Genomic DNA, 16,935 nt, shown 5'->3' with positions numbered 1-16,935 from the left:
AACATTTATTTGATAAAAATTTATACACCACTTGATTGTAAACAAAAACAAAAACCTCAAAGCGGTTTACAAAAGATTAAACAGTAAAAGCAAGGGGGGAAATCACAACTCTTCTTTAAAACATACAAAAGTTAAAATACTAAAATGGATTAGGTAAAGGTAAAGGGACCCCTGACCATTAGGTCCAGTCGTGACCGACTCTGGGGTTGCGCGCTCATCTCGCATTATTGGCCGAGGGAGCCGGCGTACAGCTTCCGGTCATGTGGCCAGCATGACAAAGCCGCTTCTGGCAAACCAGAGCAGCACATGGAAACACCGTTTACCTTCCCGCTGTAGCGGTTCCTATTTATCTACTTGCACTTTGACGTGCTTTCGAACTGCTAGGTTGGCAGGAGCTGGGACCGAGCAACGGGAGCTCACCCCGTCGCAGGGATTCGAACCGCCGACCTTCTGATCAGCAAGCCCTAGGCTCAGTGGTTTAACCACAGCGCCACCTGGGTCCCTTTTAAATATCCAAGAAGAACTCAGTCCTGTAGCTTTGATTTGTTATAATCCACACAGAAAAAGCTTTTTTTTGGTGGCTCTGGTTTGGCTCCTAGTTTACAAACTTGTGCTAGTTATTCCTTAATGATTCTGATGTACTTGTTATCAGCAGGGATTAAAGAGATACCAAAATGTGGATTATTCCCAATTAGGGCTAATGATGCTGAACAAATAGTGACTATAAACGAAAGAGGGAGAGAGGTCCTGGGTCTAAACATTGGTCCTCCAGATCTGGAAGCACTTCCTCCTCAACCCAGATGGAATGGGCCTGGTTGCGATGACCCAGGAAGATGCACTCTGCACATGTTCAGAAACACTTGTGTGCCCCGAAGTTGAGTCTGCTCACTGCGAAACAGACTTCTGAGATGAGCTCTGACTTAAGGTAAGCGCTGCTGGTTTTTGCCTTTACAAATGCGAAGAAAAACTTCTGAAATTCTGGCACAACATTTAAGGGCTGCCCTGAGGCGTCAATCAGAGCTTCTGGATGTGAAATACTGTCTCCATTTCCTGCTTGGGTACATATTTGCCCAGAGGTTCAGAGCAGCCCAGGTTCAACAAGATCGCTGCCGCAGTGGAGTTTTCAGAACGGGTATTTGCTCAAAGCTGTCCGTGCCAAATCATTCTAGATGCCATCAAAGAATGCCGAGTCTTGGAGAACAGAAGCCGGCTAAATATTTACTAGGCAGCAAAATTCTGGTAGATGCATTGGTCTCTGCTGAGGTGGCTGGTTTCTGAGCTCCTGGGGCTTAGACTTTGATTGCAGGGACCTGCAGGCTTCCTTTTGATCATTTGTCCATGATGATTTATGCAATTGATGGTAGTGGGGCTATTATACGTGATCCTTCCTTCCTTCCTTCCTTCCTTCCTTCCTTCCTTCCTTCCTTCCTTCCTTCCTTCCTTCTCTCTCTCTCTCTCTCTCTCTTGATAATTTTATTAGTTTTCAACTACAATCCAATAATAGCCTTATTATAAAAATGCCAAATTATAATACAATTACTAATACCAATCATTCAGATGCCAAATTATATAATTTAGGTGGCCCCCCGTGTTCTGGAATTGATGGTTTGATGATTTACTTTATTTCTGCGTTCCAAAATCTTATTGTACTGTATTTTTCAGTCTATAAGATGCCCCCATGTATAAGATGCCCCCTATTTTGGGGGACTCCGATTTAAGAAAATGGGGGGAGATATATCTGTGAAGATGCCCCCAATTTTTGGACATTATATTTTAGGGAAAAACCTAGTCTTATACACAGAAAAATACGGTAATTTCAGCTACACTCTGGTCAAAATAACAATCCCTTATACAACAACTGCAGTATTAACAACTTCCATTCGTATTGACACATTAAATTATTTATAAAAACTACAGGTGAGGCACTCAAACTATATCCTTGTTTTTCCTGTGTGTGGCCATTATTCTGTCTGTTATGTTTCTTCCCGTCCTTGTAAAATATTATATCTATCTTTTCCCGGTTGTTGCTACATGATCCTGCTTTCAATACTGTTTATGCTGGTGTAAATTTGGGGGCAGACATACTCCTTCATTTCCAATCAGCAAACCCCCCATAACTTCTTGTTGATCGTGGAATCTTAGTACTGTATAGAGTTGAGAGGGACCTCGAGGGTCATCCAATCCAACCCCCTGCCATGCCCAGCGTGGGACTTGAACCCACAACCCTGGGATTAAGAGTCTCCTAGTCCCCGGGCTGAGCTACCCTGTAACTTTTCATTGCCACGCATGTTCCAGCGGGGCCGAGGTGAACCACAAAATGTCCCCTCCGCTGCCAGGGAAGAAGGGGTGAGTGAAGATTGACACTGGGAACAAGGGTTGGAGGGGGCAAGCAGTAGCACCTCTTTGCCAACAGGCTGCTGTTGAGGTGTCATGGGGTACTGGCAAGGTGGCAGATGTGGCAGCAGGGAGCAATGCCTTCCTTGGAGGCCAGATCTGCTGGATCTTGTAGATCTTGTGGATCTTGCTGCCCAAGGCAGCTGCCTCACCTTGCCCCATGGGTGGGCCGGCCCTGTCTTCTAGGGTGTTTGTGTTTTTTCATCCCACATCTGTTTGGTGCAAGAGTGCCTTCGGGGTGGCAATAATGGGATGCGGGTGGCGCTGTGGTCTAAACCACTGAGCCTCTTGGACTTGCCGATCAGAAGGTTGGTAGTTCGAATCCCCGTGACGGGGTGAGCTCCTGTTGCTTTGTCCCAGCTCCTGCCAACCTAGCAGTTCGAAAGCAGGCCAGTGCAAGTAGATAAATAGGTACCATTGCAGTGGGAAGTTAAAAGGTGTTTCCGTGCGCTCTGGCTTCCGTCACGGTGGCCCGTTGCACCAGAAGCTGGCCGCATGACCCGGAAAGCTGTCTGTGGACAAACGCCGGCTCCCTCGGTCTGAAAATGAGATGAGCGCTGCAACGCCATAGTCGCCTTTGAATGGACTTAACCGTCCAGGGGTCCTTTACCTTTTTTTATCTTTTTAATGGGTAAGAATGGGGCCTTCCAGATGGTAAGGCTGCAGAGCAGCTAATAAACTGGAATAGTGTTTGGACAGCAGTGTAAACCCATTCTACGATTCTAAATCCACCGCAGTTATTACGTTGGTAGCATGTTGCAGGAAAACACCCAGGAAAGGATGCCAGGCTGGAGAGACAAACAGTTAGTGCTGCTCAACACAGAAAGAAGTGGACCAAAACACACCTTAATGTTAGTCAATCGAGAAATCACTTTTCTTTTGGGAATTATAGGGACAGAAACTGTATAGAAACATACTCATGTACACTGCTACAGCGGCAAGAACATTACTCACTCCAAAATGGAAAGAAGCAGACGTCCTAGCAAAGGAAGAATGGATACAAAAACTTACGGAATATGCAGAAATGGCGAAACTTACCAGAAGAATAAGAAATCAAGATAACAAACTTTTTATAAAAGAGTGGAATTGGTTTATTGAATATTTACAGATGAATTGTAAACGGGTAAGAACATTGGCAGGATTATTGTAATAACCTGCAGTTTGATAAGAGTATATATTCAAAGCAGATGAATAAATGAGCAAATTAAGTTAATTTGGATATGCAGAAGATATTAAAAATAAATTTAAGGAACCGCAGAAAGAGGGGGAAGGAAGTCGAGTTTTGAAATGTGAAAATGATTGTAAAATTTGTGAAATGTATAAACCTGAAAGGCATAAATAAAATTTAAAAAAGAAATCAATCAATTTAGGTTTATTGCTCTAGCCAAAGTTCCAATAAAACAATGCAGATATGAGCCAACATCTGTGATTTAAGCGAAGGGTTACCAGAGGCACCAACTCAAATCCAGTTTGATTTCAAATTATACCCTTGAATCACCACAATTTATAGAGATTTTATCTAACTCATTTTCCGTTTTTCTTCTTCTTTTGCAGCCAGGGAATATAGGGCCGCTCTGTGTGTTATGAAGTTATTTTGGTCACCTTTAGCCATTATTTTCAGAAACTCTTAACATGAAGAAAATGCAGGCGCTGGGCCCCCGATCCAGAACGTGCTTGCAATCTAGATTGGTGCTGTACCAGTTTTCTTGCTGAAAATATCTCGCTCCATCCCCAGCTGCTATTTGCTCCCCAGGGTGTTGCTTGCTGTGATTTTCTGACAAAAGGAGACTTGCTATACAAGGTAATAAATGGAAGTGGATGTGGAGGAATGGTGAATTTGACTTGCTACCTGCAAATTGGAAGTACAGTCATACCTCGGTTTAAGTATGCTTCGGTTTGAGTACTTTCAGTTTAAGTACTCTGCGGACCTGTCTGGAACGGATTAATCCACTTTCCATTACTTTCAATGGGAAAGTTCGCTTCAGGTTAAGTACGCTTCAGGTTAAGTACAGACTTCCGAAACCAATTGTGTACTTAAACCGAGGTACCACTGTAGAGCTTTGGAAAAGTACACAGAATCATAGACTTGGAAGGGACCCCCAAGGGTCCTCTAAGCCAGCCCCCTGGAATGCAGGAATCTCAACTAAAGCATCCATGACAGATGGCCATCCACCCTCTGCTTAAAAACCTCCAAGGACAATTCCAGTCATTTGTATTGACTGAAATGTATTTACAATTCAGCCTGGGGGTATTTGCCATCTGGATATGTGAAGTTGTATCAGGAGTTCTGCTCTTCTCCCCTCATGCAGAAATATAGGGGACAAATCCTTCACTCGGCCAGAAAAATAACCGGACAGTGAAATGCAGATGATCCAGAACAGGTTTTATTATTTTGTCCTACAGACAAGTCTATTGTTAACAGGGATCTAGTGGCTAACCTACTAAGGAACATCAGCAGTTGCCTAGATTCTTGATGGAACCTACCTGAATATTGTCTACACAGGCTGGCAACAGTTCTTCAGAGTGTCAGGCCTACCTGCAGGCGCTTGCGGGGGTTAGAACCTGCAGTTTTCTCCATGCAAAGCGGATGCTCTTAATCCCCGGGCTGCAGCCCTTCCCTAAACAATAGCAGCAAACGTGCATACTGTTTCAGGGTGGAAAAATGACTCCCCACCCATCTTTCATGAGTATTTGTTCCAGAAAATTTGAACAACTGCACTAGTGTCTGAATGTGCTTCTTGAGAAGTCGTTCTCCACTGCAAACAAATGTGTTGAGAAATGGACAGTGCTCACAGTGTTCCTGGCATACATAGCGTATTCCAGGATGACGTTCGTCCTGCGTATACGTTGCCCAGTCTTACAATATCATATCTAGATTGGAGTAATATTTGTCTTTTATCTCAGCGTGACACTCAGGTTTATGCTGGCGCTGTTTCGTCTTTAGCCTTGTTTTTTTTAAAGGGATAACTAGGGTTTTTTGTTTTTTTTTAAATGGATTTTATGATACAGAGCACATGCAACATATACCAGAGGTTATGTGTACAGGGAATTTCCAGACCTCGGGCTAATCATGGCCTTGCAAAGTGTACAATTTGGAAAGCTTGCGGGATGTAGAACACATCTATAGTCATAGCTGCCAAGTCTCCAGTTTTTCGCGGGAAACCCCCGGATTTTAATCCGTTTCCCGCTGTTATCCCAATTAGAAAAAAAATCCCGGAAATTCCCCCGGATTTCCTGCCAGGGAGGCTCCATTTCGGGTGCTGCTCTGCCCATGTCTGGGCACCGGAAATCAGGCATCGCCAGCACCGGAAGTTGCTTCTACGCATGCGTAGAAGCGACTTCTGGTGCCGCGCCGCTGCTGATCCCGCATTTTTCAGCGGGAGACTTGGCAGCTATGTCTATAGTAAATGAATGTAACAAAACCGGACAATCTTTCTCCTTGCTCTAGAGTAGTGGACACTATGCCTTTAAAGCACACTTAAAGCTCATTATCTCCCTCAAAGAATTCTGGGCACTGTAGTTCAACACACACACACACCCTAGCTACTGTTCCCAGCATCTCTTAGCAAACGACAGTACCCAGAATTCTTTGAGGAAAATAATGTGCTTTAAATGTGTCTAGTCTGCATGTGGTCTAGAGTTTCCTCAGGTGAGTTCCAATATCCAGAGGCAACCTGAGGTGTGTTCTGATCCTGTTTGATCTGAAATGGAGTTCTGCCATGAGGCACCAATGTACCTGGTCTCTCCAAGTTCTCTTGAATGTTCTCGTGTACAATTTCTTTCTTCCCGCATAGCAATCGTCAATACCTTTTTGAACCTGAGGATGCAACGGCAAGTAGTTTTCACGTCTGGGCAACTGCTAGACAGGCACCATCCCAGTCTGTCCCTGTTTTCAGGAGGTTTTCAAGCTCAAACATATTTTTGCACAATTAAAGAGGATTAAGGCACTCTGTCACCACAGCGCAACAAGCAAGCCCTGAGCTGTCACCTGCTGTTTGCACCACCTAACAACAAATTATCTCTCCCACCCCCACCCCACCCCACAAACCCGGTAGTTCAGTCAGAGGAAAATTTATCTCCCACCAGCCCCAGCCAGCATGATCAATGGTTCGAGAAGGTGTGAACTGCAGTCCCAAACACCAGGAGGACACCAGGCCAGCAAAGGCTGATCTAAAGAGAATTGACATTCCACCACCACCACCACCCCGGCTTACTCTTGCCGTAATCTGCGCTGATTTGCTTTCGACAAAGCAATAAGAAGGGAGCCTGCAGAGAAATCAGCAAAAGTCCTTTGATGGATCTTTCCCTTTTCCCAAGAAAGCTACAGCGATCGATCCTGGAGCACCGATCAATCAGAAGTGCTGGCTGATCTGAAAAGTTGCAGCTGAAGTATGTGTCTGGTCCAAGCAGCAAACCTTTTTCTTTATTTCCTTCTTTTTTGCGGGATTTAAAATGGTTTGAGACTTGCTGGTTTAAGCCTGTCGGCAGCTTGGCTCCTCCTCGTCTTCCTACCATGATTTCTCATTATGTTTTAGTCTGGTCTCTTCTGTCTAAAAAGCCAATAAGCACCTGAGTGATGGTTGGTCCATTAGGGCAGGAGCAAGGAACCCTCAGCCTGCGGGCCCAAATCTGGCCCACCAGGTTGTCTTCCCCGGAGCACTCTCACTTGCCCCATATTATTATAGGTGATGCCAGGTGTGGGGCAGGTGGAGACTTGGCTGCTCACCTGTCAATCGACTTCCACCATTAGGGTATCGGATAATTGACAGAGGAGTGGTTCTTCCCACCTATCAAAGTTGGCCCTATCAAAGATCTGGCCTGCCAGATGGAAAAGGTTCCTCACCCCTGCGTTCCGGTGAATGGGGCTTGGCCTTACCAACCTCAGCCTGCCTTTCACTTACAACCAATTCAGGCCATCAGCTTCCTGCTCTGTCTCAGTGTTGCCCTGGTGTAACTTGGCAGGGAGGAGGATGGACACAAAACTAGAATCTGTTGGCTCAGCACAACCTTCGCTCTGGCGCCACCTCCTGTTTGCCTCCCCGCCTTCCGCCCTATCAGCCCCAAAGGGACCCCAGGCGTGCCGCTGCTCCAGATTTAGCCACTCCACCTACAACCCGTCTGATTCAACCCAAGTTCTTTCTCTAACCAGAGGTCATGGACTGGCTGGATGAAGAAGTGGCGGGAGGAACCAGCTGGGGAACCCACGAGGGAAGTAGGTTCACAGCCCAGGGATTGGTGGTGGGGCAAGGATGAGTGGTCCGAGGGAGAAAACTGGGTAGAGGAGATGTTGGAAGCTGAAGGGGCAACAGGGCTTAGTGAGTGCGGAAGAGGCTGTGGCAGAGAGCAGTCCGGAATCAGAGCCAAAAGCGGAGGCTGGAGAGGAGGGAGGGGCAAGAAGCAGAGATGAGTTAGGCTGGTGAAGAAACCTGACAAGCTCCTCTACCCCAGAACCTTCTCCCAGAACCAAGGGAGGCATGAAAGGGGCAGAGGAGAAGTTTGCTTCACACAGGCGCAGTCTCTGATTGCTTCGGGTAGACCCTGGAGAGGAGGGAACTTAGGCAGCTGTGGGGAGGCGGGGATTTTCAGTCTCGGCAACTGCTTTATGGGGGCAAGAGCTGCCAGAGATAAGTTGCTTTGCCCATTAGGCCTGTGCAGATCCCGGATTTTGTCAATACAGAGTCCAATCCAACTTGCACAGTGTGATTTACTGCTGGCTAGCTCCTGACCAGGTTTTGCCCTGGCTCCAGTCTTGCCATATCTAGCCCTGACCTGGTACTGTAGCACAAAAGCAAATCTCAGCTGGTTTCAGAGCGGCCAGCCTGACGGCACACAAGTCACATCTGATGCCCCCGTCCACTGGGTGCTACCTGTGCAACACGACAAGGCAAGCCCCTTGCGTGGGCTGTCGGGTGCACAGCACGGCCTCTCGTGCCATCAAATGGTCCAATCTTGGTCCCCTTCCGTCAGCTACCATGGTTTGCCGAACGCCAGCCTGCTTTCTGCAGCCTTTGTGCCAGGCTGAGAGTCGGCGCTGGAACTGGGGCTGGCAGATAATCTCTGGCTGCTGGGTGCGAGTCCAGGGAAGGGATAAGGAGACCCTACCAAGGACTTCTCCTCCATCAGAGACCCGGCAAAAGGGTAGCCCCCTGGGTGTGGTGGAACCACACCGCTGTCGCAGGTTCGGTGTGCTTCCTGCCCTAGGTCGGCCTTGGGGTCCTGTTGCTTGCCTTGCTTCTTCATCTTGTACCGGTGGTTCTGGAACCAGATCTTCACCTGATTCGGGGTGAGGTGGGTGATGGTGGCTAAGTGCTCACGCTCTGGGGCGGTCAGGTACCTCTGCAGTTCAAACCTCTTCTCCAGCTCATGAACCTGGGCCCGGGTGAACAGCACCCGGCGCTTCCTTTTGGATGGGTTCCCGGTGAAGAACGAGGGCGGCTTGATCACCTCGCCAATGTAGCCCAGGCAGTCTGCTCCGGCTACACTGAACCCCGATGTCCCCACATACCTGGGGACTGGGGGTGGGGGAGAGGAGAAAGAATGAGAGCGAGTCAGGCTGCCATTGAGAATCAAACATTATCCTGTACAGTCGTACCTTGGAAGTCGAAAGGAATCCATTCCGGAAGTCCGTTAGACTTCTAAAACGTTCCAAAACCAAATCACAGCTTCTAATTGGCTGCAGGAAGCTCCTGCAGCCAATCGGGAGTCGCGGAAGCCCCGTCGGATGCTTGGGTTCCAAAAGAATGTTCGCAAACTGGAACAATCACTTCCGGGTTTGCGGTGTTCGGGAGCCAAAACGTCCGAGTACCAAGGCGTTTGGGATCCAAGGTACGACTGTCTTTTTATCTTGTGAAGCACCCTGAGATCTTCAGATGAAGGCGGTATAGAAATCAAATAAATAATAAAATAATAATAATCAAATGCAGAGTCCCAGTTTTTTTGTGGGGGGGGGGGGAGCTCTTTGTAGCATGTGGATCCACACTATACATTTAAAGCAGCGATTCCTCATTTGTTTTTTTTCCCAGATGGTCACTCTCTTAGTCCCATAAATTCATCTGCAGTGACCCCTGCCCAGTAAAAACATCGTTCAGAATGACCGGTCCCCACATAAAATGCAGGCTGGGTACCTGGAGGTCTTCGTCTACCTCAGCGGGCAGGTAAGGGGAGGGACCGACCTGCCCACACAATAGAAGGTGAATCTTACCTGCGAAGCCTCAGTTGGCTCTAGAACTTCTCCCACCCTGCCCTCCCTCAGTTAAGTCTTCTTTTGTAGGTTAACCTCTTTTCCACAGGTACACAGGCACTGCTATGTCATGGTCGCTGTTGAAGGGCCAGAAAGGAATTTTCCTGCATTGGCAGGTTTTGCCTTTCCCGTAGCAAAACATCACAACTTTGGCGGTTTCAGGCCTTGGGCGGAATCCTTTAGTCTATCTTCCTAAATGGGGGGGTGTGAAGCGGTGACCCACACCCCCCTTGCGGCAGTGATCCCAGGGTTCCCCGTTAAAAGGGTCTTGAGGGGAGGCATTGGCCATACGCCGAGAGGTTGTCATTGCTCTCCCCTGCAACAACGGCAAAACGGGGGGGGGCGGGCTCTCTGCTTGAACATATGTTCTCCAGAGCCAGCCCAATCCCCACACATTCTAGATAACCCTGATGTCTCTCAGATCCCCGGCTGGGGACTGGGAAGGATAAATGTGCAATGCCTGAGCCAAGGTCTCCCTACACCTGAAACTTAATAAAGTTGTGGCCAATTTTAATCCCATAACACGTTGTCTTGAGTCATTATTCCACTCAGGGGTCGCCTGGGGTTGGGGGGGGGGGACTCCGCCTGTCCACGCAATAGCGGTTTGCATGACCCACCAAGGAAGCACGATAAAATTCAAAACAACAACAACTCATTGTACAACTTTTCAAAATCTAGTTTAAACTATTTAGTTTGGTTAATTCACCAAAAGTGATGCCCTTGATCTGGCGATCAAAAGCCTGGTCCTCATTTCAGCTCGGCTGGTTAGCATGCGCTGCTGATAACGCCATATATTCATATTCAACACACTTTAAAAACGCACAACTTCTGCCAAATAATCCTGTAGGCCTCAGTAGGTCAAGGAAATCTTAGCTCCATGAGAGGGAAGCTATGGTTGTCAGAATTCTTTGGGGGAGCTCGAGTTTTTTAAGCGTGCACTGAAAATACTGCAGATCTGTAAGGATAGGATGCTTTCTGCTGGCAAAACTCCGACACCATTTTCCAATGCGAGGGATACTGGACTTTCACTAAAAAGATAAGAACACAAGAAGAGCCTGGCTGCAGGATCAGGGCAATGGCCCACCAAGTCCAGCATCCTGTTCTCACAGCGGCCAGCCAGATGACTCCAGGGAACCAGGACAAAAGCTGATATTATTTTCCCAAATAACTCTGGGAATTGTAACTCTACCGGCCCTGTTCTTTGTGGGAAAGAATATGGGAAAGAATATGGGAAAGAATGTGGGAAGGAATATGGGAGGAATATGGAATCTTTTGCCAAACATGGGGCTCAAACCCACAAGCCTGAGGTTAAGAGTCTCGTGCTCTACCAATTGCGCTATCCAAAGAGAAATTCTCCACTCCATTCTGTTTCTTCCCATGTGCAAAACCCACAATCGGCATCCCAAGCCACTGAGCATGCTCAGTTGTCATTGGGCTGGGTTTGGGGGGCAGGGGGTCCCCCTTAATGTGCTTCCCCACAAATCTGGGGTTCTCCCAAGCCCACCTATTGGGTGGTAAAAGGTGCTGTTCTGATTACTACATACAAATAGACATGAGGACAATGAGTGTGATTTTATTATATAAGATTCGGTTGCATACAATAATGTATATTTGTAATCTATCGGGTTGTCCTAACTTTTCTTCCAAGGAGCACAGAGTGCTTTCTGTCCTCACAACGACCCTGCGAGGAAGGCTAGGCCCAGGCAGAGGAGAGGCCTTAGATCAGTGCTAGAGTGCAGGTTTTGGAAGCCAGATGTTGCAAACAGAAACTGTGGAGAGCTGCTGCAGCTGCCAACCTGTGTACACATTACTGAGCTAGGCCATTGGTCTGTCTTGGTAGAAGGCAGCTCCCTATGTTGTTTCAAGGTCACCCAGTGAGCAACCAGGACTCTTTGGTCTAACAATCTAACCACTACACCACACTCCCTCCGTACATAATGACAACTTTCCAACATTCTGACCCGTTCCAGGGGCAGGGTTCCCCTAACTTCTGACAGCAGGGGAATTCAAGCTGTAGCTTCAAAAATAGGGGGTTGACTTTTTGAGTGTGTAAGAGGCATTCCCTGCCACATCGAGCGTAGGCCCCACTCTTGGTTGGAAGGTGGCAAGCCCAGAGCGAACAGTCAAACCTGGAAGATTTAGGACAGATAAAAGAAAGCCCTTCGTCACGCAGAGCGTAGTTAAACTGTGGAACTCCCAGCCACAAGAGGCAGGGACGGCCACCAACTTGGATGGCTTCGAAAAGGGGATTGGACAAATTCACAAAGAAATCTATCGATGGCTACTACTAGACCTGATGGCTCTGCTCTGCCTCCACATTCAGAGGCAGCATTGCTTCTGAATACCAGGAGGGAAGAGAGAGCTCAGGTTCCGCTCTCGGGTTTCCCAGAGGCATCTGGCTGGCCACTGTGAGAACAGGATGCTGGACTAGCTGGGCCATTGGGCTGATCCAGCTGCAGGCTCTTCTCATGTCCGTAACTCCTGCAGGGGTGCAACGGGCAGCCTCCTCCGAGAGCGTTATTCTGCCACGTTTCTGCACTTGGCAGTTCAGAAGCCTGCCGACGGCCCCGTGCAAGTTGCCCTGCCCGATGACAGACATTTTGCTTGCAAAAGTAACAACAGCAACCCATCCGACAGCTAAGAGGGTACTTCACTTACATGAAGGGTAGGGTCCATCCGCGGTGCCAGAGGCGTACCAGTCTGCGTGGGCCACCCCGTTCCTGAAGTTCTCCTGCGGGTAGGCGGGCAGCTCTGCTGGGCCTGGGAATGTCCCTGGGTAGCAACCCAGCATGGAGTTGGGAGGCAAGCAGTTGCCAATGGAGAACCTGGAGCCCCCCAAAGAAGACTGGTGGGTGCCGGGCATAAACTGGGCAAAATCTTCCAGTGCCTCCGCAGTAAACGCTTTGAGGTCCTCCATGTGGACGGATTATTCCCGCACCCCGAAAGATGGAGGATTTAGAGCTGGATGCTGAGGTATTCCCCACACACACACACACTCTTGACCTGCTATTCTTTCCCACCCCTCTCCAGACGGACTCTGCAGAGGTGGTGATTCAAAGGGCCTTCTCCTCCTTTTATCTTAAAGTCTGCACCTTATCAGGGATTTAAGTGCTCCACCTACCGCAATGGAGGTGGAGTGGGTGGGTGGGTGGGGGCGAAGGAGCCAGCCCCTCCTCTCCAGGAGTCTAACCAAACAGCAGGAGCGAAGAAGCAGACAGTCCAAGTTAATGGCAAGCGGTGAATTGGTATGAAAACCCCGCTGGCGAGAGGGGAGACTCAGTTCACGAACCTTTAACCTGGGACATCTCGCTGGCATCACTGCAGACAAAGGTAGGGCCTACCTGTCCCCAAGGAGGCATGCTGTCTCCAGCCATACCACCCGGATGGCCGTACATTGGTAACGGGTGCGGGATTTTGTTTTTGCTTTCTAATCAAGTTTCTAGTCCTCATGGCTGCAAAAGTGGCATAATTGCAAGCGGGCAATGGCTGCTGAGATCTCAGAAGCCCCAGAGGAAGGGAAGGATTCCCAGTGGTCAGAAAACAAGGCAGTGGCCCCCCATTAACCAAATGACTTGAGCAAAGCTAACAATTGTATAAATTGTAGGACTTTGGAGTCCTCCGAGTAGCAGCAATAGATCATACAATTTCAAATGACATTCACAATTCTTTAAGAAATAGCTGTGACAGAATTAGTAGAATCCGTCTCTATTTTTTTTTGAATAGGTGATCATTAAAAAGTAATTTAACACTCATAGAATTAAAACAGTACACAAACATCTATTTAAGAATGCAGCTGCTGTAACTACGACGACAACAAGGAGGTGGAAATGCACTTATTTGGGAAAATAACCTGTGCAAAGGTATTGCTTTAGGGAAACGGCATTGCGAAAAGGTGTACATTCGGCAAAATGACATACAGGGCATGTGTGTGTGTGTGTGTGTGTGTCTATTGGGGGGGAAATGCACTAAGATATTGATCAATTTTCCCATGGACTTTTTGAAAGTCCACATGGAGCCTGGCAAATAAACATCCTCTCACAGGAGGATGTGAGGGGAGAGGGCCCAGCTGGCCCAAAATGTCAGCGGGCAGCCTCTCTCTTGCAAAGATGCCAGTGTTCCAGGTTTGTAGGTAAAAAGAATGGCCACATTTGCCTGTTTTTTGGACCACTTTTCTGAAACAGTTCTGAAAACCCTCTGTATTGGTTTAGACATTTCTCTTCTGGTTTTTTCTTCCTTTTGTTGGTCTGGGGAGTTAAATACATGCCATTCTTCCCTCCCTATTTTTTAAACAACTTTTTAAATTGGTTTTTAAAGAAGTGCAAAAAAAGGGAACCATTAAACAATTCTTGTCCCTTTTCGCTTCAACTATAAAAGATTTTGTAAACCCCACCCAGCCCACCCCAAACTCATTCCATTCAATAGGGGGAATGTTTGAGGGCAGAGAAATACTGTTCTCTCTCTCTCTCTCTCTCTCTCTCTCTCTCTCTCTCTCTCTCTCTCTCTCACACACACACACACACACACACACACACGTTCATTGACTCTAACTTACCATTGTGCGACTCTACCTTACCGTGGCAAGAACATATCCGTTATGGAGGAATAACACTGGGGCCGTTATATAAGGATTTCCTCCCAGCCCCAGGGTGTTTCCTTCAGCATGGCTGCAATGGAAAGGCTGGGGGTGAGTTGGGGTCTATTTCCCCCCATCGTGAGCTGAGAGGCCCTTGATAGCAGCCCCTTGCTGACCTCTGTCCCCCCCCCATGTGGATCTGAATCCCGCAATCAAATGGATCCTGGCTGACCCTCGCCTGGGTGGCCCTGGGCTGGCTGGCTTTTGGTACGCAAAAAGTTGACTTCCCAGCTAGAGCCTTCTTGGAGCTAGATCATAGCTGCCAAGTTTTCACTTTTCTCGCGAGGAAGCCTATTCAGCATAAGGGAAAATCCCTGTAAAAAAGGGATAACTTGGCAGCTATGAGCTAGATGAATCTCAGAAGGTCGTATCTGCACTGTGTGTGTACAGCAGGATCACCCCATATGGCTTCCCTCAAAGGATCGTCAGAACTACCGTTTAATAAAGGGAGCAAGAGTTGTTAGGAGGTCCCTATCTGCGACACAGATCTACAATTCCTCTCATCCTCTTGTACAGTGGTACCTCGGGTTACAAACACTTCAGATTACAAACCTCGGGATAAGAACTTTGCTTCAGGATGAGAACAGAAACAGGAGCCCCCATCAGCTAAAGTGGTGCTTCAGGTTAAGAAAAGTACCACTGTAAAGCCATCAAAATCAGTGGCCATCACAACCTTCTGTGGGAGCGAGTTCAAGTTCCAGAGTCACACTCAGTTCTCATTAGGCTGGTTTGGGGGTTCCTCCCCTTTGGGTTTTTAAAATCATTCTTATTCTGTACTTCTGCAAACCTTGGAGCGCTTCTTAGCCAGCGGTGGGGCACCATTCCTGGTTCATTTCCACCTGGCCTAGAGGGCGAGGCCCACACTCACCCAGCCCTTTTGAAGAGGCTCCGCATGAGGCCGCGCCGGAGGAACATCACCCGGCTAGTCTTTTATTGATTTATTGATTTAATATGCTGTAAACCGCTTTGAGATTTTTATTAAAAATATAAAGCGGTATAGATATCAAACAAACAAACAAACAAATATTCCTGCATTCCATTGATTAATAATAAAATCAGATGTAATGCTTTTCATATGAACTTCTTGAATACAAGCAACTGACTTGCTACTTAATTACAACTTATTTGATTCATGAACTATTGAGTTAATACCGAAACAAAACAAAGGCGCTTTAAGTAGAAGACAGCAGGGAATAAGTTTGGCGCTTTTGTTTTTGCTATTTATTTTGCGTTTCTGTTTTTGAGGCTTTTCCAGTTAATTTGTTTTTGTGACTGTGTGCAACCCGGTTCAGCTACTGATTGAGTGAGTGAGTGAGTGAGTGAGTGAGTGACTGTGGAAATGGATAAAATCAGGATATCATCAGTGCAGGTAAGAAAAAATAATATTTTTTATTTTTATAATATATAATACTGTCTTATTTATTTTATAGTACAGCACATTATTGTTTTCATTTTATGGATCAATGGTCTCATTAGATCACGGGTGTCAAACACAAGGCCCGGGGGCCAAATCCGGCCCGCCAGACCTCGTCATGTGGCCCGCCGAGCGCCCCAGCCAGCGGGACCCAGCAGTGGGACCTTGCTGCTGAAGCGCTGCGCCAAGAAAGCGCCGACAAACAGCTGGGGCCGGGGAAATGCTTTTTGCCCCTGGGTCCCTTCGCGCTCTTTTCTGGCGCTGAATCAAGGTGGCGACCCCCCCTTCCCTTTCTTTCTTCCTCTCTCTCGTTCTTATTCTTTCTTTCCCTCTCCTTCCTTCTTTATCTCTGTCTTCTCTCCCTCTTTCTTTTTCTTTCCTTCTTTATTCCTTCTTTCCTACTCTTCTTTCTCTCACCTCTTTCCTTCCTCTCTCCCTCCTGCTCCCTCTTTTCTTCCTTCCTTCCTTCCTTCCTTCCTTCCTTCCTTCCTTCCTTCCTTCCTTCCTTCCGTCCTTCCCAACTTTCTTCCTCTCCCTCATTCTTATTCTTTCTTTCCCTCTACTTCCTTCCTTCTTTATCCCTTTCCGTCTTCTCTCCCTCTTTCTTTTTCTTTCCTTCTTTATTCTCTTCCTTATTTCCTACTCTTCTTTCTCTCCCCTCTTTCCTTCCTTCCTTCCTTCCTTCCTTCCTCTCTCCCTCCCACTCCCTCTTTCCTTCCTTCCTTCCTTCCTTCCTTCCTTCCTCCCCTCCCCTCCCCTCCCCTCCCCTCCCCTCCCTTCCCCTCCCTCTCCCTCTCCCCAGAAACATAGGATGCTGCTTTATACTTCTGGCCCTTAAACCCTGGAACCAGGAGAGCAGCTCCAGTGAGTCAACCTCAGCCTTTGGTGAAGGGTGGTGGCTCACTGGCAGAACATCTGTCCTGCATGCAGAAGGACCCCAGCATCTCCAGGTACTAGTAGCTCTGCAAAGGTCCTGCATGAAACCCTAGCGAGCCTCCACCACCCAGTGCAGTTACCAAAAATCATTTTTCAATAAATTGTACAATAATTGTACATTTGAATATCTACTTGCCATTATTCTGACTATGTTTCTGCTTTCAGAGCTAGTTATTACTTACATTATTACAAAAAACAGTAATAATTGAATGCAGTGACAATAATTTATGATAATAAAGAGTGGACACATAGTCCTAAAGATACAACCGGCCCTTTGAGGGTCAACCAAACTGCTAATGCGGCCCCCGATGAATTTGA

General features: G+C 47.5%; 1 protein-coding gene across 1 annotated transcript; it reads right to left on the bottom strand.

Moving 5' to 3' along the window:
- Window positions 1-6,449: 6,449 nt before the first annotated feature.
- Window positions 6,450-12,692, bottom strand: LOC118088005 (homeobox protein Nkx-2.4-like). The gene is made up of 2 exons (XM_035121153.3): window positions 12,293-12,692; window positions 6,450-8,906 (listed from the first exon to the last, which is right to left on the bottom strand). Exons 1-2 carry the CDS (start codon window positions 12,549-12,551, stop codon window positions 8,362-8,364), a joined length of 804 nt encoding a protein of 267 aa, XP_034977044.1. The 5' UTR covers window positions 12,552-12,692; the 3' UTR covers window positions 6,450-8,361.
- Window positions 12,693-16,935: the final 4,243 nt, after the last annotated feature.

Source organism: Zootoca vivipara, chromosome 6 (genome assembly GCF_965207765.1).
Source record: "Zootoca vivipara chromosome 6, rZooViv2.hap1.1, whole genome shotgun sequence".
Lineage (NCBI taxonomy): Eukaryota > Metazoa > Chordata > Lepidosauria > Squamata > Lacertidae > Zootoca > Zootoca vivipara.
The sequence above is the reverse complement of the archived record's forward strand: the minus strand, read 5'-3'. Positions and strand labels throughout refer to the sequence as shown.